Source organism: Saccopteryx bilineata, chromosome 2 (genome assembly GCF_036850765.1).
Source record: "Saccopteryx bilineata isolate mSacBil1 chromosome 2, mSacBil1_pri_phased_curated, whole genome shotgun sequence".
NCBI lineage: Eukaryota > Metazoa > Chordata > Mammalia > Chiroptera > Emballonuridae > Saccopteryx > Saccopteryx bilineata.
The window spans coordinates 18,005,272-18,031,303 of NC_089491.1; the positions used below are offsets into that span (position 1 = coordinate 18,005,272).

Consider the following 26,032-nt stretch of genomic DNA (forward strand, 5'->3'; position numbering starts at 1 on the left):
TGATTTACAGTCTATTCTGTCTCTTGTGCTCAGGTTGATGAGAGACAATAATATTTTCAGCCAAATTGTCAAACACCCCGAAAGCCATTTCTTGGTTTATGAGTTTGTGCCTCCACATTATTTTCAGCATTTCCTGCAATTTGATTTTGGCCCTTGCTCCTTTACTTAACATGACATTGAATTTGAAAAGGTGGTTAACATGAAGGCAGAACAACACAGTGGTTTTAGGGGATTTATGTAAATCACTCCAAAACCTACCAGACATTACAATGTAATTGCTAAACCATACTTTAGTGATTTAATGGTCGATGACTCAGGACTGTATGGATTTCATTTCTCTTTAAACTCACAAGAATTTAGCAATTAAGGAAAGATGCTTCCCAAAACATGCATTTATTATGAACAAAATATAAATAGGTAAGTAGGTGTAGAGACAAAGATGCAGATTATACTGCACTTAGGATATTTTGGGGTGTCTTCTCAGGGTCTAGTTGCAGGTATTTTTCTCTGTGTCTCATATGTGCACTGCTACCTTCCCACCTAACCCAGAATAGCAAGAAGAAGGGGTGTTTTCCACACCATACGGCCTTTGAGAAAACTGAGGCAGAGCGAAAGAAGGAGTCACATGTCATATTAGGTGTCTGGTACTGGCTGGGATCTTGGACCTGGGCTACCTTCTTTGATTCTAGGAGATGTTGTAATCCATGGAAAAGAAGGTATTGAACACAAAGCATGCATGTTGCAAGGAGAATTTGTTGGCACTCTGGTCCATTGCACTGGGGATCCAGAGGGTCAGCAAGCATTTTTCTGAGTAGCAGAGGCCTGATTGTTGATCTGAAGGACAAGTAACACGTAACGAGGGGAAGATAGGAGGCTCGAAGGTGCAGCAAGAACATTGGTTTGGCTGGGTGTGAACCACAGAGATTGCATAGTGGCAGGCCGTGGGCCGGGTTATAAAGGCTTTCTTTGCCAGCCATGCGCAATCTTCTGACTTTGTCCAAAGGGCAGTGGGAAACCATTATAGGTCTTTAACCTGGTGAACCAGAAGATCCTGTTTGCATATTTTTGACAGATCAGATTGACTCTAGGGGAAGATGGGTTTAGAGAGGGAGAGACCCTGGAACCAAGCCACAGGACTTGCAGGCTAAGAGGAAGCACTTCTAATGTCTGGGCTTGTCCTTGTGACTTGACCCCACAGACTCCATGGGGTCTCTTTCTTTCCATCCCACTGCTACTAACTGAACACACTCTAAAGTTACAGAGTGTCATGCACATGCTTGATATTACCATCAGCATCGTTACTAATGTTAATAAGACACAATGCCTGAGTAATGGGTAACAGGTTAACTAAGTAAGCCATAGACTGTTTAAGTGCTATCAGTGCTACTGAGACACTTTTTATTTTTTATTTTTTTGTATTTTTCTGAAGCTGGAAATGGGGAGAGACAGTCAGACAGACTCCCGCTTGCGCCCGACCGGGATCCACCCGGCACGCCCACCAGGGGCGACGCTCTGCCCCTCCGGGGCATCGCTCTGCCGCGACCAGAGCCACTCTAGCACCTGGGGCAGAGGCCAAGGAGCCATTCCCAGCGCCCGGGCCATCTTTGCTCCAATGGAGGCTTGGCTGTGGGAGGGGAAGAGAGAGACAGAGAGGAAGGAGGGAGGGGGTGGAGAAGCAAATGGGCGCTTCTCCTATGTGCCCTGGCCGGGAATGAACCCGGGTCCCCCGCACGCCAGGCCGACGCTCTACCGCTGAGCCAACCGGCCAGGGCCTACACTTTTTATTTTTAATTTTTTTGCTCCATGATTATGTTCCAGAGAGTTAGCAACCTCAGATAATCATCTTCAAAAGCAGGTATTTCTATGACAATCACTCTCTTTCTTTAACTGGACACTTAACCTTGTGTTAGGCATTACACTAGAGAGGTTTTACATCTAGTCCCTCATTTCACCTTTTGGTGTTTTTTTTTTAATTTGTATTTATATATTTTTAGAGAGGAGAGAGAGAGGGAGAGAGAGAGAGACAGAGAGGGAGAGAGAGGAGAGAGAGACAGAGAGAGAGAAGGGGGGAGGAGCTGGAAGCATCAACTCCCATATGTGCCTTGACCAGGCAAGCCTAGGGTTTCGAACCGGCGACCTCAGCATTTCCAGGTCGACGCTTTATCCACTGCGCCACCACAGGTCAGACCACACCTTTTGAAACAATTTTACGGAAAGGTCGTATTATCACCCCATTCTGATAGGAACAGAGAGGAGAGCTCAAGAAGCAGGAGTGACTTGCTCAGCTACTCATCCGAAATCCCTGGGGAAAAGGGACGAGGTCCGTTTGCTGCCGGAGCATCTGGAGTGAGCAGGGTGCTGGGCCCAGGGCATACTGGGAGTTCAGATTGAACTCCAAGGCCCTTGCGCTCAGGAACCCACCGGAGTCTTCGGTCTTTGGGCGCCAGCAGTTCAATGAACAGGACTAACTGTTGAACTTTCATGCTGCCGTGAGAAAGGCAGGGAAAAGGTGTGGTAGCAGAGAGGTGGGGACTCCCTCTGGGCTAGGACAACGAGGCAGAGCTGGACTGGGGCTCTTGAAAAGGAGCCTTGCTTCTCGCTGGCAAAGTGAAGTTGTTGGCATTTGCATGAACCTTCGTTTGCTCTGCTGTGAGGCAGGGGTCGCACTGCCTACTTTGCAGAGGTTGAAATAAAGCGTGGCATGTACTGTATTTAAATCATAGGAGACATGTGGTAAGTGTTCAGCAAACTACCTGAGTGCATATGCATATGGCCGGAGGGATGTGGAAGGAGCAGGGCAGCTCAGGGCAGGCGCTTGAGGAGACGCTCATGACTTCTCCAAGCTATTGCTTGGCCCCCAATGTGAGCAGAGGCAGTTCTGAAGCTCAGTGGATGTTGGCGTGGGCTCTGAAGTCAGAGTGTGTCTGCCAGCACGTCCTCTATCCTGAGCTAGCCCTGCGAGCTTGGGGGAGTTTAGTTAAACTTTCTGAGCTACAGTTCTTTCATATGGGAAATGGCTATAAGAAGTTATTGAATTGACAGGATTATCATAGTAAAAGAATCCAACTATGTGCTGAGTGCAGTGCCAATGTAGGCAAGGTGCTGAGTCGACCTTGACCATCACTTTTTGTCTTTCTGCACACTTGCTGAGAATCAGATGCCCAGTGGAGAAAAGAAAAAGCTCCCAGCAGAGTTCATGCAAGAAGGGGGACAATTTTACCAAAGCCTGACACCGTACGGCAAAGTCAGAAATCCCTGTCTTGTGCTCAGAGGGACCTCACCTGTTTTCGGCTCATATCATGCTTCATAAAGATGTTTTATTAACAGCCTCAAATTCAGCCGGCAGTGACATGCTCAGGGCCCACCGGCTGCCTGGAGGGAGTAGGTGGGGGGTCTAGGAAGGCCAGGAGGCTGGAGATCTGTTTTGACTTGATGGTTATTGATCTTTCCCCAGACTTCATGCAACATTAGGCCGGGATGCTGCCGCGTGTTCATTAATGCAGGAGGGGAGACTTCCTCCCGGCTCCTGTTCACTTTTCATTTATATCCAGTGACAGTCTCACCAGGTGACCAGGTGATGCCCTGCTGTGTGAATCCATAAAAACCATCAGTGACTCAGGGCCAGTGTGTTCCTCAGCCAGCTCCATGTACCTACTCGGAGGAGGACTCCTGCCTGCCTTCCTGTCCCGACTCAGCCCTCCCTGTCATCCCCGCTCTCTGGGACTCAGTGTCGCCATCTGTAGAGGATGGTTTGGAAGGTCTCACATACTTCCAGAAGGGGATGCTTCTAAAACTGATTTTAAAAACTACTGGAAGTGATTTTAGTTGGGAATGCATTTTTTAATTCAGAACTTTATGCATTAAGTAATTTACAATTTACTTGCTTACAGATAAAAAATAATTACTTAGCCCACAAAAATCAGTGGTCTGAAACGCAGAGTTAAAGTGGTGAGTCCCTCTTAATTAATTCATTTATTCATTCATTTATCAGACGTACACTGATTGCGTACTCTGCACAGGCTCTGTGTGTGCTGGAGATACAGGAGTACATTATGCAGACATGGCCTTTGCCAATTGGGAAAGATAGCAATCATGCTTTGTTGCAAATATGAGAAGTTCCAAGAGCGAGGTGTCTAGGATGATAGGGGAGCATACAGAAGAAGTACCTAAGCCAATGGGGAAAAGACTTAATGGTCAATCCAAGTTGGAGCTAAAAAATGCATTATTTAGAACCACAAATTGTATATGCCAATTGAATCATGGTAGGAAGATAGCTCATGAGTTGGGAGCTAGAGACTCAAAAAGTCAAATTCTGCCACTTCCCTGCTAAGTAATGTTTATCTGTATGTTGTGATGATTCTATGTAATTAAAAATGAAAAGGAGGCCCTGGGTGGAATGGGAAAAGCTGTATTAATGTCCTACAATAGTAAATGAAACAGAAAATAGTATTAGAGAGTTGTAGCCTGCCCTGGCCTGGCCAGGTAGCTCTGCAGTTGGTCAGAGCTTCCCCTCCCCCACCAGTATGCAAAGGTTGTGGGTTCGATTCCTGGTCAGGGCACATACAAGAATCAATCAGTAAATATATAAATTAAGGGGAACAATAAATCGATGTTTCTCTCTTTCTCTCTCTCTCTCAAGTCAGTAAAATAAATAAAATTTAAAAAAACAACAACATTGTAACCTAGTATGTTGCCTAAATATGGATACAGTCATAAAGTATCTTTAGTTTTGTTTCCTATCCCCCTTTATATTTGTTGAGTAGTATTATGGTGTTCGTTTCCCCACTGCTCTGGTGTGAAAACAAAATGACTTTTCTGATGAACAGTAGGTAATGCAAACCCAGCCTTTTTCTTTTTCTTTTTTTTTTTTTTTTTTTTTTTTTTTTTTTCATTTTTCTGAAGCTGGAAACAGGGAGAGACAGTCAGACAGACTCCCGCATGCACCCGACCGGGATCCACCCGGCACGCCCACCAGGGGCTACGCTCTGCCCACCAGGGGGCGATGCTCTGCCCATCCTGGGCGTCGCCATGTTGCGACCAGAGCCACTCTAGCGCCCGGGGCAGAGGCCACAGAGCCATCCCCAGCGCCCGGGCCATCCTTTGCTCCAATGGAGCCTTGGCTGCGGGAGGGGAAGAGAGAGACAGAGAGGAAAGCGCGGCGGAGGGGTGGAGAAGCAAATGGGCACTTCTCCTGTGTGCCCTGGCCGGGAATCGAACCCGGGTCCTCCGCACGCTAGGCCGACGCTCTACCGCTGAGCCAACCAGCCAGGGCAACCCAGCCTTTGCTTAATGTAGCAGAACACAGTCTCAATTCGGGGATGTCCAATGGCATATCATCATCAACCCTTAAGTCTCCAGTTAAAGGACGGTTTCCTTTCTGCTCCCCCAGCCAGGGCTGTAGTTAGCTCTGCAGCTCAGAGGTGAATCTTGCTTGCTCTCTCTTTCTCATTGATCTTGTCCCCTACTTTATAGCTCTGTTTCTAATCCCCTTTGGACTGCAGTCTGGGTGAGGATGAGGTCTGAACAAGAGGATCAGACAAGGTCCAGCTTGACTGGCCTTGCTATAAGTTGACTACCACTTCAGAGAGCCCGATTGAGTCAGAGCTGGCTCTCTGTCTGAAGGTGTCTTATGGTCTCCTTAGAGTCACAGGAGGGGCCCCATCCTAATGCCCCTCCTGTGTCTCTTCATGCAGCTGGGTGCATCCCTGTTTCCCTGTGTTTATTCAGTCATTCTCTGACTCTAGTAATTCCTCTGGCTTCTCCCGGTGAGCTCTAGTCACCTTCTAGGCAGCCATATTTCTCAAAACTTCAGATGAGTTTGGTAGCTATCACTTGTACGGTACTTACAATGTGCTAAGTATTTTATTCATTTAATCTTCACAATGTCCTATGTTAGTAATGATTATTACTCTGATTTTTACAGATACAGAAGCTGAGCCTTAGGTGAGTGGGGGGAAGCAGAAGAAGTAAAGGGGGGATAAACAGTGATGGATGGAAACTTGACTTGGGGCAGCGAACACACAACAAAATAGACAGGTGACGTACTATAGAATTGTACACCTGAATCCTGTGTACTTTTATTCATCAGTGTCACCCCAATCAATTTAATAGCTAAATCTCATAGCTAAAATGTGGAGGGCTTAATATTTGAGCTCACACAGTCTAGCTTAGAGACCTCCTTTAACAGCTGTTCTGCATTCAGTCCTGTGCTGGTTTTCTGTGGCTCATCTTCTTACCTGAGCCCCAGAGAACACTCTGGGGGTACGAGCTGCCCAACTCGTCTCCCCTCCTTTCCATTTCCCTGTTAGGGTCTGGGTGCCAGCTCACCAGGCAGGGGCCACACACAAAGCTCGCGGAATAGTCCTGTGAGAGACGCTCTCCCAAGGCTTGCTAAGAGGGCAGGCACCCCCCACACCTGCATTCCCTCCCTCAGGAAGGAGGAGGCAGGGCTCACAATAATGTTGTTTCCCAAGAAATTGCCTATCTATTCTTTCTTCAGAGGTCATTTGTCATTCCACTGATGATATTGAGGGTTTTAATAGTTCACTCACGGTTTCTTAGCTTTTTACGTGATCTTTTGGAGCGACCTATCTTTAACTCATTTTGATGTCTCATGCGTGTCACTTTGGGGTCTCAGCTAAAATTTCCATTTCTCATTGAGTTGCAGAGTTAAATTATGCAGTGTTTGGGCCTCTGTTTCTTCATCTAGAACACAGAGATAACTTTCCTATATATCATACATGGTGATTATAGGAGTCAACTTATGTAATAAATCTGGACTTGGTTAGATAAATCAAAAAATTCTAAAAGAAGTGTGGAAATTGTTTAGACAGTTGTAAGTGTGACCTGTGCCCCTTTCTCCCTTTGGAAATATTCTTATTTTGTTTTCCCTTTCAGGGACCTTGCTCACTCATCCCCCTGCATGTGAATTAAATGTGGTCTTTAAGAGTCAGTTCAAAAGCTCCTTGCTCCATGAAACTTTCTCCAACTTTTAACCCTCAACCCTTTGTTGTACTTGTCATGAGGGTTTTATTCTGCCTGCTTTCACAAGAGCTGTTTTTATTACTCTTTCTCAAGGAAAACTACAAATATAGAGAATCATTATCATCCTTCATCATCACCATCATCATCATCATCATCCTGGTACCTACTTATTTTGTGCCAAACACTTCAATCGATTATCTTGGAGACTTGAATTATTTTGGCAAAGTCTGTATGTTTAATCCAATAACATAGAGGAGATGACTGAGAATTACAGAAGTTAAGAGATCTTTCAAAGCTGCACAGCTGGAAAGACATGGAATGAGTCATCAGTATTCTATATTCCAAGTCCAGTGATTTTTAAAAAAAATAAAGATATATATTACAATAATTTTTATTATATTTAGTGGTAACATTGAAACCACTACTCATCATCATCATCATCATCATCATCCCATTATAACTCTCAAAACCACTGTCTCCTCTTCAGAGCTCAAGATAATACCTAGATTGAAACTGGTTGGGTTTTTATGTGTTGCATGCACAGATTATTTAAAAACTGGGGTTCACATATTTTTTGTTTGTTAAACAATCACTAAAGCATGCCCAGTGGATTCCAGTCAGTATCGTAGGTGCTGGCAATATAGGAGTTAACAAAATAGACAAAGTCTTTTCATTCATTTAACTTGTATTTAGGAGGGTTGAGGGGGTCAAATAATGAACTAAATGAATACATAATATAATATCAGAAGTGATCTATTTATTGAAGAAAATAAAGCAGAACAAGGTGATAGAACACGAGCAGTCTACGTTTTAAAACTCTGTTATAGGGATCTCAGTCACCTTTCAACAGCCTTCCTAGGAAGATTGGGCCAGTATTATTGTCATTTATACAGATGAGAAAAGCTGCAAGTCATATAACTGACTACTACTACTGTGTCGTCATGGTCACCTCCTGTTGACCTGACCCCTTTCGCTCTAGGAACTTGGACGGTCAGTGGTATGGTTTTCCTGGTGTAGTGGGGACTAGATTTATAGGCATGATAGCTTAGGTTATTTATTGTTCAGCAAATATTCACTCTCCAAATGCCTCTGTGAGGTAGGCATACTTTCCTTTCCTGTGTATATTAGGCTTGACCGTTTGACTTAAACTTTGATCATTGGCATGTTAGCAGGTGTACACAGCAAAAACTTGAAATGTGCTTGCACAGTTTCCTTTTTGTGCCTTCTCATATCTCTGTGGGATGATGCCCCATGCAGCCTGCTGGTCCAGAGAGGACGAGAGACTTATGAACTACACCTGAACCCAACCTACAGCTTGTAGCAAGCAAAGCCCAGTCGAATACTCTGACCCTCACTTGACCCACAGACACATGGATGAATACAGTCTTGAATGAATACAGTATTTTATGGCAGTAACTAGCTAATACGAGAATCAAGGATTCCATAAATCTCAGCGAACTCAATCTAGCTCTTTACATTGTTGGCCGACTTCCTTCACTTTTTAGGTTCTCAGTTTCTTTATTTATAAAATGGTAATAAACAAACATCGTGGATTTGCCTTGATGAAGAAATGAGCTGATGCATCTGAAAACCTGGCATATGGTAAATGCTCAAATCTTTATTTTTCTCAATGTTTGGAAGCTTTGAGCATGCGTCTTGGTTTCCTCCTAGAAATACCCAAGCAAGCTCAGCCTCACAGACGTGTGGCCTCTGGCCGGATATTCTAGACTGCTCTGGCTTTTTTTTCTTGCTGCCTTCACCAGTCTTCAATCTCTCCCCTCGGTAGTCACTTTAACCTTTTTCTTTTTTTTGCTTGAGAAATTTCAATAAACATGTAGCACTAGTTGGGTAGCCCATGCTGGCATTTGAGTTTCCAATATGTGTTTATAATTATGCTGCATTACCTTAATTACCATAACGTGAGGAAGGGAGTAGGGTAGAAACAGAAAACTTCAGAGAAATGTTGCATGAAAAATAACCAACAGTTAGGGGACGACAGGCCTGCGATTGTGGTTATAATTGGAAACGGTACTGTTAATACAATACTCATTCATTCTTTATAATAAAAAAAAAATGGAAGTGCTTTGCAATTACCCAATTCCAAATGAAATTAACATTCCGTGGCATTTCCCATAAATGGTCGGTTGGCACACATGGGTGGAGGCAGATAGCTTGGAAGTGAATGAAGGCTGTAACTGGAGAGAGGATGAGGTAGGGAGGGTCAGGCACATCCAGACACATAGAGTGGCGAAAGGGATGGAGACTTTGCTGAAGATGAAAAATACTGAAGGTCAGAATAGGCGGTATGTCCAGGAAGAGCAGTGAAACTTCAGGGACTAGTCTTATAGGGTAAGCTTGGAGATCATCATAAACCTATTGAACGGGTGAATGGGAACATTGACAGGCGTTGCGTTTACTTAAGTGTCAAGTTCAGTCATCCACACGCCCTCCCACGAATCCAGCCAGTGCCCTCCTTGGGTGTTTGTCCGAATCCTCTAGTTGTGGATGAACACCCCAGAGTCTTGGTAATAGTTCTGTCCAACAACTTCTGCCCCGAGGTTGATGCTAAGATGAAGAAAATTCTTCACACCATGACTTTTTCCTGTTCTATAATGAATGTTTTTGATTAAGTGTTGTAGGCTAGTTGATCGCAGTGAGGAAAGCATCACTGAAAAGTCACCCTTTGCTAACTATTCTGAATGGGGACATTCAGTAACAATTGGGATACAGTTAACTCTTAAATCATACAGCTATATGCTCTTCCCAGGCGGACAACCAGGATATATTCTTTACTTTTCTCTAGCTCCTCCAATTTAGATCTTAGTTTTGTCATTCCTGTCCATTCCAACCCCAAAATATACACAGATATACTTTTTTTTTCCTATTTCCTTGGACATTGCTGTAGACAAGGTCTGTATTGTTCTTTGTCTAGACTTACACTGACTCCTTGAAGAAATGTGTTGTCACCGACTGGAATCTGAGTTAGTATCTTGACTTTAACAACAATTAGCTTGGATTCTTGAACACAATTTAAATTCTAAGCTTAAACTCTTCTACAAAAAGCAATTCATTGCATTGTTTACATCATACAGTTGTGATGAGTACCAAATAGGAAAATTCAGGTAAAGTGCTTAGCACGGTTCCTGGCACATTGTCGAGTTAGGTAGCTCAGTACATTTGGGCTCCTGTTATCCTTAGTATCTCTCGCCACTCTTTCCCTAAACATTCCTCTTTCACACTGACAGTCATATTGATCTTTCTTAATTATAACTCTGATACTGTCACTCTTCTGATCAAAATTTTTCTGTGTGAGCCTATCTCTTATAATGAATTATGTATAATCTTTTTTAATTTTTTTTTTATTTTACTGACTGAAGTCCATGTGCTTCGCTTGGTATTCAGGTCTCTCCCTGAGGTGGAGAGAACCTCTTTCTCACCCGTCTGCTACTGCGTCCCTCCAGAAACACTGAACACCGGCCGTCCGCAATGACTTGGCATTTTTTGAACTGAAGATGACTTTGGACTTCTGCACCTTTCTCTATGCCACCTCAGAAAACTCCCTCCTCCTTCTCGGGTGCACCTAACCAGCATCAGAGAGACAGGGAGACGTCCCTTTCTATGTGGCTTCCTCAATGTGCGACCTCACATCCTCCTCTTGTCCTTTTTTTATTTTTTATTTTTCAGTACTTGAGTTACCAGTTAATTGAAGAGTCACTTTTCCTGTCCAGCCCAGCTCAATGCAGTCTTGGTTGAACTTCATCTTGGTACCCTGCATTGATCGCATCATCGGGCTTTTTGGGGGGAACTGGCTTCTGAAATGCCACCTGGATGATGAGCTCACAGCAGGGTTCCCACTGACTTGGATCCATGTGTCCTTTTTTGTTCCAGTCTCTTCATTTGCAAGAGATGTTCATGTCTTCCCTCCGCTTTTCTTTTCTGTGTTCAAATACAGTTCGGGATGTAGATGTTCTGGCCATAAAAAGAAGCAGATGGGAGGTTGCGGGCTCTCTCCTGTCGATGTCTTCCTTTCTCAGGCATCATTAAACCTGTTCCGTGCCCATGGAGACGCGCCAGTTTGCCGCACCGCTGATGACTTGCTGTGGAATCTCAGCTTCCTTCTGCCTAGCTTCAGATAGTAGACCAATTCTTTCTGAGCCCAGGTGCACGGACAGGAAGGTTTGTGTCTGGGTCTGTTTTGGAGGGGTGAAGAGAGGGAGTTGGGAATGCTATCTTCCTAATCTCGAACATACTATAAGAGCAAAGTGAATTAATCTGAGTTTCTGATAAGAGAAGGCAATTCAAATTAAGATTTTTAAAATGTCTCTATAGTTATTGAAAGGCGATTAGAATAAAAACTGGAGCCTCAAGTTTTAAATTCATAGAATAATGGACTTTTAGAATTACCACTGGTCTTTCCTATCTTTATCCTGATTAATTTCAGTTTCAGAGGACTGTCCACCTTCACAAGCTCTTCTTTCCATATTTAGAAAGCTCTGTCATATAGTTGGCTCATAAAATAGTAGAGGTTACTATATATTATGATTATTATAGACATTATTAATTTTAAGATGATGGTTCTTGGTTCCAGACAGCCCTTCCACTTACCACCTAAGTTAACTTCAGTCCAGTGATTCTCATCCAGGGTTGATTCTTCACCCCCCAAGGGGTATTGGGCATTATTTAAAGATACTTCTGATCAACACAACTCAAGTAGGGGGCTACTAGCATCTGATTGGCAAAAGCTGGGGATGCTGCTAAACATCTTGCAATACGCAGGGTGGACTCACAACCAGTAATTGTCTGATCCCAAAGATCAATAATGCTCAGGCTCCAAAACCCTGCCTTAGTCAGGACCCTACCTGTCTCAGGGTCAGTTTTCCCACGTGTAAAAGTGATACAAATAGACTTTGCTTCGAAGCATCCTTGAGAGTTAGATGAAATTATATTTGCACGGCACTTTATTATTTGTAATTTAAAATTTTCAATTACAGTTGACATATACAATATTATGTTAGTTTCATGTATACAACATAGTGATTGGACATTTGTATAACTTACAAAGTAATCACCCGATAAGTCTAGTGCCCACCTGGCACCATACGTACAGTTATTTCAATATTATCGACCCAATTCCCTAGGCTGTACTTTATATCCCCGTGATTATTTTTATAACTGGTAATTTGTACGTCTTAATCCCTCCCTTTTTTTCACCCACTTTAGCAAGTGCCTGGCCTCATTCAAGCACTCAAAAAATTAGCTCTTGTAATTACCACGTACAGAAGACATGTGCCATGGTGCATGGGACATAGCTACAGTAATAAGAATGTTAGACATTAGTAGTAAAAGTTGTGCTAGTACTACAACTGTTCACATGATTGAAGGCAGCTAATCTTTACTCCCTTGCAATGTCTTGTTTGTTTCGTATGATACTGTTTCAAGCCTTCAAACAGACTATCTTCTCCTATCTGGACCTGCTCTACATTGCTAATAATAGTCTTAAAGTGACACAGGCCTTAACACAATCCTTTAGGTGTGGTCTGAGCAATGCACAGTGGTGATGTCTCCTGGGTTCTAAGAGTTTCTGCTTTTATTCATGTAGCCTAAGAATATATGTTCCTTTCTCAGTTGTCACCTTACTGATAACTGTTGACCTCTCTGATGCCCAGGTTATTGAATGGAATGGCATAGTAAGGAGAGGAGGGAAGAACGTCTGTGTGTTCCACTACTGAAAGATGACTCCGGAAACCCAGTTAGGCACCCGTGTCTAATCCAGGCAGGAAGGGTTTGCATTCTGGAGGTTTATATTAGGAGGTGACTGCTAAAAGGGAAAGGGAAATTGGTGAGGAAGAAAAGGGACCACTCCGAGGATAGAGAGAGAGAGAGAGAAAGAGAGAGAGAGAGAAAGAGAGAGAGAGTTTGAAAGAGAATGAGAGAGAGAAAGAGAGAGCATATGCTATTTATAATCCTGGAGCACCCCTGTCCAAACAGCAGCTGGAATGGGAGACGCCCCCCAGGGCTATCAGAACCTCCAGCTGCAATGAGACAAGCTTGGTTCGGAGGTCCCACCACACCCTCTCTGTCTGTCTGTCTCTTTTATTGCATTTCACTACCTCACTGTGCGTGCACATCTAGCAAAATGAGAATATTCCTCAAGACCCACCCACCCATGCGTGCAGGCTCCCTGTACAAAGACTCCCTAGTATGGGTCTCTATTATTTCACCACACACATCAGAGGAGGAATTTGATCTGCTCCATTAAAGACATGATTTCCTGTCCTCTCTGCTGCCTTAGCTTAGTTTTGGGGCTGTTCTCTGTGAAAAGGATAGAGGAAGTATCTATAATTTAGCTGAGCCAGTTTTGACCAGGACTAAATAAGGAAGAAAGAAGATAATTGAGAATTATCTAGTCAGGGAATAAAACTAATTCCAGAGGTGCATATGTAACCCCATTTCCACATGGTAACCACCCCATGGATGCTCGGGGCAGCCCCACCATGCCACAGGCTGAACTCTTTTCTTCCTATCCACCTTCTTTTTTTGCTCCTCCTCCTATTTGCATCATTTCAGCCTTTTTTTTTTTTTTAGTCACCAAGTGAGTGAGAGGCAGGGAGGCAGAGAGGCAGACTCCGCATGTGCCCCAACCAAGATCCACTTGGCAAGCCCTGTCTGGTGCTGATGTTCTGCCTATCTGGAGCTGCTGCTCCGTTGCTTGGCAAACAAGCTATTTTAGTGCTTGAGGTGAGGCCATGGAGCCACCTTCACCTGGGCCAACTTGTTCATTCGAGCCATCGCTCCCTGACTGTGTGAGGAGGAAGAGAGAGAGAGAGAGAAAGGGGAAGGAGGGAAGGGTGGAGAAGCAGATGGGCACTTCTCTTGTGTGCCCTGGCTGGGAATTGAACCCGGGACATCCACACACAGGGCTGACGCTCTACCACTGAGCCAACTGGCCAGGGCCTCAGCTATTGTTAAGATCATAAGTGTCAGACCAGCTTGACTCCAGGTCAAGCTCTGTCCCCATATGGGGATACTAACATCATCTACTTCCCAGGCTTGTGATGAGTAGCACAAGAGGTCATGATGCCTAGCATGGAGTAAATAGTCAATAAGTCAACAAATATGACTTAATTCTATCACAAAGCTATTACTTCCTATTTACATCTTTCTCATAGCTGTCTGTTAGGAAATGCAGAACGACTCAGGCGCAGAGAGGCAGTGTCTTGTACTCAAGGGAGAGCAGATGCGAACAGGCAGATCCAGGTTTGGAACTTCAGCTTAATAAAAAAATAATTTGGTACCATGTTTTTACCGTGATGTTTTGTCCCACCTATTTGTACGTACACTGTCTATTTGATTAAGGATGTGAAGAACAGAAGTTAAAACTCCAATCTGCAGCAAACTTTATAGTGACCTAGCTTATCAAATGCATTAACATGCATCTCATAGTAATATTTGTTTCCCAAGGTTCAGAGAGGCTACTGAGGTGTCCCAAGGCACACAGCAGCGAGGCTGGGACTGAAGACCTGGTCTTCTTCCTCCAGATCTGCTGAGTTTGTGATTCAGGGTTCTTTGCCATCCCCTCCTCCGATGGTGCTCTCTAGCTTTCTGCTTCCTTTTGTGTGTGGTGGTGGCATGTAATCACGCATCAGAAAACAAGTCTGCACTAGCTGTCATGTAGAAATGGGACACGGAAATTTTAAGTCGTTAAATGGAAAACCCCGAGCCTTATAGTAATGCCAACTCAGCCTCAATCCATTATTGTCTGTATATTTAGTCAGTCTATTTTTAAGAGTTTAAATATGGAGAAATAGGACATACCTATAAGGCAGCTGCATTAATTTCACTCCAAAATCCCTGCTGTTTGCTCGAGTTGACTTACATGTGTTTAACTTTATAAGCGCCCTTTTGCACTGGGGAAGATTTGTCCTGCATTTAAAGGAAGATTGGTGGAAAATCTGCCCATCGATGTAGTGACACTTGTGCATGTTTCACAGTCTGCTCCCTGGTCAGTCCCCTCACCCCCACTGCAGCATTGGTCAGTAATGGACCTGTGTCCCAACGCACGCTTTCATATTCCTCATTTGGTGCCCAGTTATATAAACGATAAAACTTTTCTCCATCCATTCAACAAATACAGCCTGAGTCTGGAAGCTCTGAATAGATGTATTAGCCGTCTCCGTGCCACTGAACAGAGACACCACGATTTTAAAAGGCTCAAGATTTATATGATCTAAGAGACACCAGAGTATTGATACCACGGTTTTAGATGGTTGTCATTTCTGGGATCATCCCCATAAATGATAATCGATATGGTCTAAAAGGAAGCTGGCTGTGAGAGTTTTCGTTCATCCACTCCAAAGTCATTTCATAAAACTGTGTTTATTGGTCCCACTCCAAAATGAGCCTTGAAGTAGTATTTGAAAGTATTTGTCCAGGTGTGCTATTTACAGACTGTATGACCCTTGAAAACTTAATTAACCTTGGTGTGCATCACTTATGCATTTATAAGCTTAAGATAATGATATCTATCTTGGAAGGATGTATATCAGTCAATTCTTGCCACAAGAATGCTCCGTGACAAAGAACTATGAAATCTCAGTGGCATCTAGTAATGAATATTGGTTTGTCAGGTGTCTGAGGATTGGATGCAATGCTGTGCTCATCTCAGATGGGTCTGAGGGTGGCTGGGGCCAGTGACTTGGACTGTAGGAGTCACATGACTCTTTTTTATGTTGTAGAGCCACAAATCTCCCGTGAGTTGCTCATCTTCCTTGAACCAACAGGCTAGCTGGGACAGGTCCTGCTCATGCTGGTGGTAGGTGTACATGTGTGAGCAGAAATATGGGAAGCCTCGTGAAGCTCAGGCTCGTAACTGGGACATGCGGATTCCCACCCAAAGTCAGGCACAAGTCAGAGGTCAATGAAGTACAGTTTATCTATACTGAGTCTATATCAAGGTGCAGGAGGGGTGAAAAAAATAAGATTAATAGTTCCATAGACTTGAGTAAGTTATAAGAATTACATTAAGGGATAGCTGAACTTACCTTAAAATAATATGTGCCCCACTATAAAGATTCCATAAATGGTAGGTGTTATTAATATGTTGTAATTATGATTACGTGACTAATGAGATAATCTGGGCAAATTGGAATGGTATGCTTAGGGGAACCTTGCTATAGATCAGGGGTCGGGAACCTTTTTGGCTGAGAGAGCCACGAACGCCACATATTTTAAAATGTAATTCCATGAGAGCCATACAGCAACCCGCTTACGTTATGCATTATCCAATAAAAATTTGATGTTGTCCCGGAGGACAGCTGTGATTGGCTCCAGCCACCCACAGCCATGAACATGAGCAGTAGGAAATGAATGGATTATAATACATGAGAATGTTTTATATTTTTAAAGTTATTATTTTTATTAAAGAATTGTCTGCGAGCCAGATGCAGCCATTAAAAGAGCCACATCTGACTCATAAGCCATAGGTTCCCGACCGCTGCTATAGATAAACCAGAGAAGCTTGGAGGTTAACTTTCTGAGGAGGAAAGTTAAAGGGGTAAGAACGTGGGACTCTCCTCTGTATGCCAGCCAGCGGCCAAAATACAACTTCCTCTGGCTCATAGTGATGGAGCTAGACTTTCATTAGCAACAGATACATATGCCATGATAGACTAAAATACATGACCTGGTGATTGAGCTCTGAAGAGATCAAAGCACCCACTTGAGCAGCATGGCTTGGCAAGGTAGGAAAGTAAACAGAGGACCATGAGCAGTAGCTGTGTTTTCAGGACTCACGTGGCAGCCATATCCAGGTCCCACGTCAAGGCGAGACCCGAGGATAACCGTGGTGGGCGTTGGCTAAAGCACAGTGGAGACGGAATCCCTGGATGTTAGGGGGCCAGGGATGATAGTATGATTCATACACTAGACGACAACAGGGAATTAGAATCCAGTCTTTAATCAAAAGCCATGAATTACCCAATAGGGAAATGCAGAATTTAACATGGAGTAAGCTTTGACTTGGTGCAAGGCCCCCTCTACAAGCTTATCTCATTTAAGCTGTATAACAATAATGATAATAAAGGCTTTACTTTATTGAGTGCTTAATCCCTTTGGGGTACTGTGCTACTCACTTTGCATATATTATTGCAATGAATTAATTGCAAACCCCCCCATCACAAAACTCACCATTCTTGAGGGAGATTTATGTTCAAGGTTTTACAGATGAGGAGCTGGGGCTTAGAGAAATTAAGGAACCATACCCAATACCCAATGTATTGTATAGGTGTATAGGCCTAGTGTATAGGTGATGGAAGGGAGGTTTAAATCCAGCTGTGTCGTATACCCTGTGTATCTGAAATACCAGTCAGAGCAGCAGGAGAGGATGGTGAGGGAGAGGGAGCTCACAGAATAGTGGGGCTTCAGCACGAGGATCCGGGAGGCTCAGCCCTTCCTCCTAGCTCGGAGATGGATTTTCCTGGGGAAATAAATCACCTCTTACTTTATGCTCTAGAAGAAGCAAACTCCATGGGATTTTCTCTGCAGCCCTTGCCCTTTCTGCCCACTGGTGCTACCCTTTATTTCGCCTTCCCTATCCCCACATTCTAGAATCTCAGCACAGGCGGCAGCTCCCCTGAGAGACCCCCCCCCCCAGAGCCTTTCTGCTCACAGAAGGAAGTAGAGGGCACGTTTCCAGGGTTCTCGTCACACGTCTCTTTCTATCTGGACATTTAGCATGATCCGTTTTCATTGTCTTCTTTCTTTCACTACATGGTGTCGTGTTTTAAAGAAAGGGCGGTGTTCAGCTCCTCACTGGGCCCTCACGTCCAGCTCTGGTACAGGGCTCAGTCATGATGTTGGACGAAGAATTCCAAGCGTGAAATAAAGGTGCCTCCCCCAGTGACAAGGAGTGCTGAGCCACGCATGTGACTTTCCTGTGCATGTATACAAGGGGTGGATTTAGGGGAGGAATCAGGCTGGGGGTGACCGTGGGTCTCATCAGATTCCGGGCATGTGCGTGCCGCCGGAGTGGGTGGAAAATCAGATTCCCTGTGACTGATGATCTAAGATCTTTTTGGCTGTAATAATAGCGACTCTCATCTTGAAAATCTTTACACTGTACCTGGCACTAGGATAAGCATGTTAACATTTTATTGATTCCGAAAACGGCTTTATGAAGTTGGAATCATCAACCCCATTTTAACACTCAGAGCAGCTGAGGCTCTGAGTGGATAAGTGATTCGCCCACATCCCAACTGTGGCTGATTCCAGAGCCCTTTTCCACAGCCATGCCTTGCCACAAAGGTGTTAATGAGTGACCAAGAAGTCTTTCCCCTATCCTCTCTGCTCACTTAACTCTTGCTTTCTTGAACTGGACTTGTTGGCCTGTTGTATCAACTCCAGTCTGACCCTTGAAAATCTGCTTCTCAGGCTCCCTAAAATGGGACATTGTAAAGACGGCGTTCACTGAAAGAGGTGAAAGTACAGTGTGTCCATAAAGTCATGGTGCACTTTTGACCGGTCACAGGAAAGCAATAAAAGACGATAGAAATGTGAAATCTGCACCAAATAAAAGGAAAACCCTCCCAGTTTCTGTAGGATGATGTGGCAGCATGTGCACATGGCAGATGATGATGTAACACCGTGTATACAGTGGAGCAGCCCATGGCCATGCCAATCGAGATGTGGACGGTACAGAGGAAAGTTCAGTGTGTTCTGTGGCTCACTAAATTCGAATCCGTGACCAAAGTGCAATGTGAATATCGGCGCGTTTATAATGAAGCGCCACCACATAGGAATAACATTACTCGGTGGGATAAGCAGTTGAAGGAAACCAGCAGTTTGGTGGAGAAACCCCATTCTGGTAGACCTCAGTCAGTGACGAGTCTGTAGAGGCTATACAGGATAGCTACCTAAGGAGCCCTAAAATATCTGTGCATGAGCCCACATCGAACTGCACTGAATAGGTATGAAACTGGGAGAGTTTTCCTTTTATTTGGTGCAGATTTCACATTTCTATCATCTTTTGTTGCTTTCCTGTGACCGGTCAAAAGTGCACCATGACTTTACAGACACACTACTTTGCAGACTGATGAGTGTGAGTCCTGTGGCTACTGCATCAATCTTACTGAAAGCATATCTTATATACATTTAGAATTTCAGAGCCACGGAGCAGGAAGAATCTTAGAGACCCTCTGTGTCATGGTTGGGGACAATGGAACGAGCTCTAGAACAGTTAGAAGGGATTGTATTTATAACAGAAAAGAGGAAAGTATCAGTAAATTTAATTCCATTGTTCAAAGTCAGTGCCGTCCCCAGAGCAGAAATTATAACCACCCTACAAGTCCGCAGTATTCACTGGCAGGCCCAAGCCCGTGGATACAAGAAAAGGCTATTTCCACGTTTACTCATTTATATCTGTTCCTGTTTGTTCATTTGTCTTGTCTGCAGGCACTTGCTTGAAGATAAGCTGCACCAGGCATCAGAGGTTTAAGAAAATATGTGGGAGAAAAACTACAAAGTGAGGACATTCTATCCATCAACACTTTTTCTATCCCTGGGAATTAGGAAGAGGTGGCCATTTTTAACAGCATGTACATAGGTTTTAAATGTGTTCTACTGCTGGAGTATTCTCACCCAGCTGAGGGACACTGGCTGGTTTCTTCCTGAGTTAATTTTTTTTCTTTTCACAAAATGATGACTCCTATATGAGATGGAAGGTTGGGTTCTGTGGCTGGACTCACAACTTCCAGATTTCATGTTGCTTTGCATTTAGCTCAGGTCTTCCCAGCTGAGGGGTATTTTGGGATGGAGCTTTCTTCTCTTATTTCCGTCCTTCCAATCCTGGTATCTCAGTGTGCCCACTCCAAAGCCTGGAGATGCCCATAGACTTCTGTAGCAGGGTTCTTTGGAAAAACAGAGCCAATATGGGATACAGACACAGATTGGTTATATACATCCTATCTCTCTCTATAGAGTTGGCCCTTGAGCAGTGTGGGGGTTAGGGATAATGACCCCCTTGCACAGAATAATGTCCGTCCACATATAACTTGTGACTCTATTATTTAATGGAAAAAAAATCTGTGTTATAAGTGGGGCCGTGCAGTTCAAACTGTGTTATTTGAGGGTGAAATCTATGTATTTTATACTGTATTTATATCATCACTATATCTATCTGTTGAGAGGTTGATCGATTGACTTTAAGGAATTGACTAATGTGATGGTGGAGGCTGCGAGGTCCTGAATCTTCAGGGTAAGCTGGCACACTGGCCACCCAGGGGACAGTCGGTGTTGCCGCTCAAGTCTGAATGCAGTCTGTTGGCAGAATTCTTCTTCCCTTGGGGGAAGAGTGATGGGTTTTTTTTTTCTGTTAAGGCCCTCAACTAATTGAAGGAAGCCCACCAACATTATGGAGAATAGTCTGCCTTACTCAAAATATGCTCATTTAAATGTCAGTCTCAACTAAAAAAGTACCTTCACAGAAAAGTCTAGAAGAATATTAGAGCAAATGGCTGGGTTCCATGGCTTAGACAAGTTGACACATACATTAAGCATCACAAGATCTGAGGCTAAAATTATCCAAGTATTTGGGAAGGCAGGGAAGCGTCGTGGGAACGAGAGACCGGAATGCGATACCTTGGTCTGCTGCTCTACTTTGATCATGGCTTTGCCTCTCGGGGCTCCTAGGTTCCCATCTGAATAAAATGTGAAATATATACTCTCTAAATAATTTCCAAAGTGAATCTTTTATAATGAAGATGGCTTTCTGGATAAATGGATGCAGGAATGAATGAATGAATGAATGAATGAATGAATGAATGAATGAATGAATGAATTGATTGACTGGCCTGTCGTGCACCTGTCGGGTGAGAGAAAATTGGGTGATAGCTATTCTCTCTTGAGCATTTAGGACCTCCTTGAAGGACATAATTACGTTCAGTCCGCCCAATGACCCTGCAGACATTTACAGAGGTGGAAACTAAGTAATGACTCCAGGTTACAGGATGGCAGAGTTTACATGGGAACCCTTTGTCACTTGCGTTAGGTACTATGGCCAACAAATGCCTAACTGTGTCTTGGCACTCTGAATGTCCTTCTGTAATGAGACAGGACTGGGAAAACGGGGCAGGAGCTGAGATTAGCACCTCCAGGCTGGGTCTTGACAATCAACACTGAGCAAAGGTCCCCAGGCATGGCTGGTCAGTCTCCAGTCAGGATGAGCCCTGGCTCCAGAGGGGCAGGGTTGCCTGGGGCTCCTTGCCCAGGTGATTTAAGAGGGGCTGGGCTGTCCGAGTCACTTTGGAGGTCACATTCGAGTTCCAAGTCTGAGCTAGCCATCCCTATCCACCAGGCAGGCCAGAAGAGATATGTGTGGGTTGTAACAGAGGATGGATCCATGTCACTAGAGTCCCCACAATCCAAATCCTAGCGCTGTCATTTCTAAGCTGTGTGACCCTAGGAGATGAGTTACCTCTCTGTGTCTCAGTTTCTTCCTTTCTGAACAGCAGCTAACAATACTTCCCTTTCAAGGTCGTTAAGAGGAGTAAACGAGAAAACACAAGGAAATGCGAGGCTTCTTGCTTCTCAGAGTTGGTATTCAGAAACTATGAATTTTCTTTCTGCATAGGCTGGATGAGTCTCGAAAAATTAGAGAGGATGATAAAGGCGATATAGGAACTTGAACCTGAGCTTATGTGAGTTTCAGCACTCGGACACCCCAGGCTGCGAGGGGGAGGGCGGAGCCAGTGAGCATCTGATGGCAGGACTGCTGAGAGTCCGTGCAGACACAGCGCCCAGTGTCCGTTCCGCAGGGCGAAGGATTAGGCGGGAACTTGCCTGGCATCTGGGAAACTACACGCCCCTCATGCCTGGGCAAAGCCACTTGGGGTCCACCTTCTTTTCTTCCTTCTTTTTCTTCTCGTGCTTTCTCTGTCTCCTCTCCTGACCTTCCAACCCCTCCCTTTCGTCTCCTTTCCAGGGTTTCCCTGCCCTCTCCTCTTCTTTCCACTCTTCTTTGCCTCCTCCTTTCCTATTCCCTTCATTACTGAACACAGTGTGACTTTCCAGTCTCGCTTTCTCTTCTTTCTCTCTCCTCCCTCCTTCCTCCTCCCTCTCCCCTCCCCCCTTCTCCTCTCCTCTGCTCTCTCTGTCTCGGCTTGGGGACCAGGGCGTCTCTTCTCAGGCCCCAGTGGTTTATTCTCATTAAACTTGACAATCCCTCATATGTCAATTAGAAGAGGCAGCTCCCCCATGCTCTCCCGCCCTTCCCGGGCCCGCCGCTGCGATGCTCAGATCAAGCGCCATCTGTTGCATTCATCCGGGCGACAGGCGAGCGTTCTGCTGCTCTGGGGAGGCAGAGCGCAGCGGGTACCGGGAGGTAATGTGGCTTGTTTGGACAACTTGATATATTGATATTGATAGAGCCACTGAATGGGATGGGAGGGCTGGAGTGGGAGGGAGAGTGGTGCACAGGATGCAGTAGGCCGTGGAGGGCTTTGCACAAGCACTTCCCCCTCCAAGCCTGGCTGGGATTTTGGCACTGTCGCCGAGGCAAGCGCAGCCAAACAGATGGAAGGGATTCGCAGTGGCCGGGATCAGAAGCCCTGGAGCTCAGGGGAGCAAGCCTTCCCTCTCTGTGTGTCTTCTCCTCTCTGCTCCCGCCCGTCAAGTCTGCCTCCACTTAGGACAAAGGAAAGCAGAAATAACGGGATGAGGAGAAGCTGACCTTTAGGAATTGCTGAATGTCAGAGCCACGATGAAAAGCAATGATCAGTCAAAGTTCCAGATGGACAAAGAAGGCACGTTCAATGGGATTTTTTGGAAACACTGAAGGAAACGACTCTTTATAGAGGTGTAGGCAGAGGGAAGAGAATCCACATGGGGGTCAATGAGGAACCAGGGATGAGAATGATCAGGAAACCATTACCAAGCCCTGGGACTGTGGAGGGGTCGGGAGAGGGACTGCCTTTACTGGGGCCTGTGAGAACGGGCTTTGTGGGCAAGCGGCAGAGGCTGGAATGGTCGAGGGTCCCAGTCTCTATACAGAGCAGGAAAGGGCGAGGGAAGACAGACGACGCCCCAGTTCTGTCCTTCCGCATCCTGCCGAGCATCCCCTGGGGCAAACCCAGTGAATAGCCAGATAGCAAGGAGTCCACCCGAGAGGGTCTGTCTGCCTCCGGGACAGAGTGGGGCAGAATGAACCAGGGTGGAGCACGGATCTGGGGTGCGAAGGGAGAAGAGACAGTGTGGATCAGCAGGGAACGTGGTTCTGTTGTCTGTCCTGTGCTCACGTCTGAGTACCACTCCCACGCCCTCCCTGCCTTTTCTAAGGAATGCATAGAGTTTCTGTGGAGCCCATTTCTCTCTTGAGAGTAAGAAACCCACAGAACTTACTGTCCCCTCAACGCCTACACTTAGACATCTGGAAGACAACACAAGGTTTTTCTGCCTGAAGCATGTTCTCTTCCAGGGTCCCTCCTCAGATTCCGAGGCACCGTCGTTCCGGAAGCTTTACCCAAGCCAGGAGGAGATCTGGGGCAGCCTCCCTAACTTCCCTTTCCCACGTCCAGTCCCCCTTGCCCAACCGCACCACGTTCGGAGAGTCTTGTACCTAAAGAACTAATCCTGGTCTATCCACTTCTCTGTCTCTCCTAATCTACTCTTTCTGTCTCTCCTCTCTGCTACCCTGTCCACTTCTTTCTTTCCGTCTCTGCGACCCTGTCTGGGCGCCCTCGTCCCGTACGCGGACGTCTGCACCCTCTCCTACTGGGTCTTCTCACTCCGGTTCCTGTCCTCCTGCAGCAAATTCCAAGCCTCTGTGGACACAGGCGGAGGGAGGGCTCCGTTTGAAGGTTTCGAAGTCGGGGCTCTCTTCGGGACTTTCTCAGAACAAAGGCGCCTAGGCCGATCAGTCCTGTTCCTGTTCTTTTCTCTCCTTGCCGTGTATGTGACCTCGCTCCTTCCTTCCCGGGCTTTTCTGATTTTTTCCTTTTCTTTTATCTTTCTTCTTTTTCTCTGTGCCCTACTGACCTCACTTTTTCCATTCTCTGGAACTTAGTTCTATTTTCAGTTTTGAAAGCATGTGGAAATGCGGCTACTAACAAATCATCGGACAGTATTGATACAAATGGAAGGTTGGACTAGGAGTTAGAAGGCGTGACTTTGCCACGGGCTCACTTGGAGTGAGTCGGATGCCTGCTTCGGGGGCCTTGATTTCCCTAAAGTAAATTTACTGGAGTTACAATGGGGCTATTGGACCAAGCGATCTCTGCATTGCAATGCTGTAGTTTTGTCTCCTAAAACCTTGTGTGACTCACGTGCTGCTGTGCTGTCTACCTTCACTGCCACTGTCCTGGAACAAGCCACCATTGACCCTGGCTGGCTACTGCAAAACCCTCGGGACTGGCCTCTCTCGCCACCTCGGCTTAGATTGTCCAGACTCTTGTTTGTAGTTGTTATCAAAGGGACTTAACTGGAACATGCCAGTTTTCTGTGTAAAACCTTGCAGCGATTAACATCAGCCACTAGGAGACAATCCAGAATCCTTAATGCGACCTACGAGGTGACCTGACCTCTCCAGCCCCATCTCTGCTGTGCATGCTCCCTGGGCAGCCAGGTTAAACTCTCGCCACTCAGGCACCTGCTCTCTGTGGCTTTAGCTGTTTGCCCAGGTCTCCTCTTCTACCCAGTGCACGCTTATCCCAAATCTCTTCGGTAAACCCACCCTAATCCTACACTCTTTGCTGATTCCTACTCATTCTTAAAATTTGCAGTGACGATCTCACTTCCTCCAGGAAGCCTGCCTTGACTCCCAGAAAGGGAGAGAGGACTCTTCTTGGTGGTTCCGTCATATTCTGTATTTTACCATGACAGGGGTTTTGTACAATGTTGGAAAATTCCTGCCAAGCTATGAATTCCTTGAATTATGGATCGTGTCAAACTTTTCTTAAGGGTTTGAGGCAGTGCCTGGAACATAATAGGTTACTAAATAAGTAAGTGTGCAAGCCAATGCATCACGAATTTACCAGCACCTGTGGCTTGTTTAATCACTGGGTCAGGGAGGGAATTCCAGGGAGTCCGGGTGGCCAGGCCCAGTCCTGCAGGGACTGGGGGTGGACCAAGCCCTAACCTCAGCCCCATTGCCCACCCTGTAGCAGCAGCTGAGGCGACGCAGGAGACAGTGGAGTCCTTGATGCAGAAGTTCAAGGAGAGTTTCCGCGCTAACACGCCCATCGAGATCGGTCAGCTGCAGCCAGTGCCACGCAGCGCCTCGGCGGGAAAGCGGAAGCGGAGGAGCAGGTCTCGAGGTAGGCTCTCCAACCACCTCTTGCCAGGGCATCGGCGGGCTGCCCCCCGTTTCGGAAGACACCAGGAAGAGCTGTGCCCTCTCCCCTTGCTTCTCTGTGCTTGTAGATCCCGGGCCGCCGTCTCCCTGATGAGCCATCCCAGCCGAGGCCTTTGGGAGGCGGCAGACCTGTGCCCCTGGGAGTAGAGCTAAGGTTTCTGAGCCCCGGCTGCCTCATCTGAGAGTGGGAATGCGTCATCCACCCTGCAGAGCGGTTGAGAGGATGAACTAGAGTCTATGCCATAGACTCTATGGGAAGTGCCTGTGGCAGGACCCGGGACCAGGCCAGGTGCTCTCTTCGTTGTCGCTGGTGTCATTTTGGAGACAGCAAAAGAGGCAGAATGTTCTCATGGAAGGTCCTCAGGCCGGGACCCCAGAGCTGGGTTCCGGCTCATTTTCTGTAACAGGCTGAATGATGGGGCAGTCAAGAGCAGGAACACTGTAAACTAGACAGAAATGGATTAAAATTTACGTTTAAATTTGAATTTGAATTTCTCTTCAAATTCAAATGAACTAACCATGTCACTTTGGCAGGTCATTTTGCTTCTCCAAGCTATTCCCATTTTACAAGCACATAGCCCACTGTGCAATACAAAGTAAAACTTTCCCACATTCTCTTTTTCTTTCTTTTTTTTTTTCTTTTTTGTATTCTTCTGAAGTGAGAAGCGGGGAGGAAGTCAGACTCTCGCATGCACCCGTCTGGGATCC

General features: G+C 45.5%; 1 protein-coding gene across 5 annotated transcripts in view; it reads left to right on the plus strand.

Moving 5' to 3' along the window:
- Positions 1–26,032, plus strand: part of ASTN2 (astrotactin 2) — an 886,721-nt gene that overhangs the window by 226,191 nt on the left and 634,498 nt on the right. For 3 of the 5 annotated variants that reach the window (XM_066256387.1, XM_066256389.1, XM_066256391.1), the window contains exon 4: positions 25,134–25,286. The exons of 1 other annotated variant lie outside the window; for it this stretch is intronic. In XM_066256387.1, the coding sequence (XP_066112484.1) occupies positions 25,134–25,286 (153 nt within the window). The remainder of the gene's footprint in view (positions 1–25,133; positions 25,287–26,032) is intronic. One more of the 5 variants, XM_066256388.1, reaches the window with a different exon arrangement.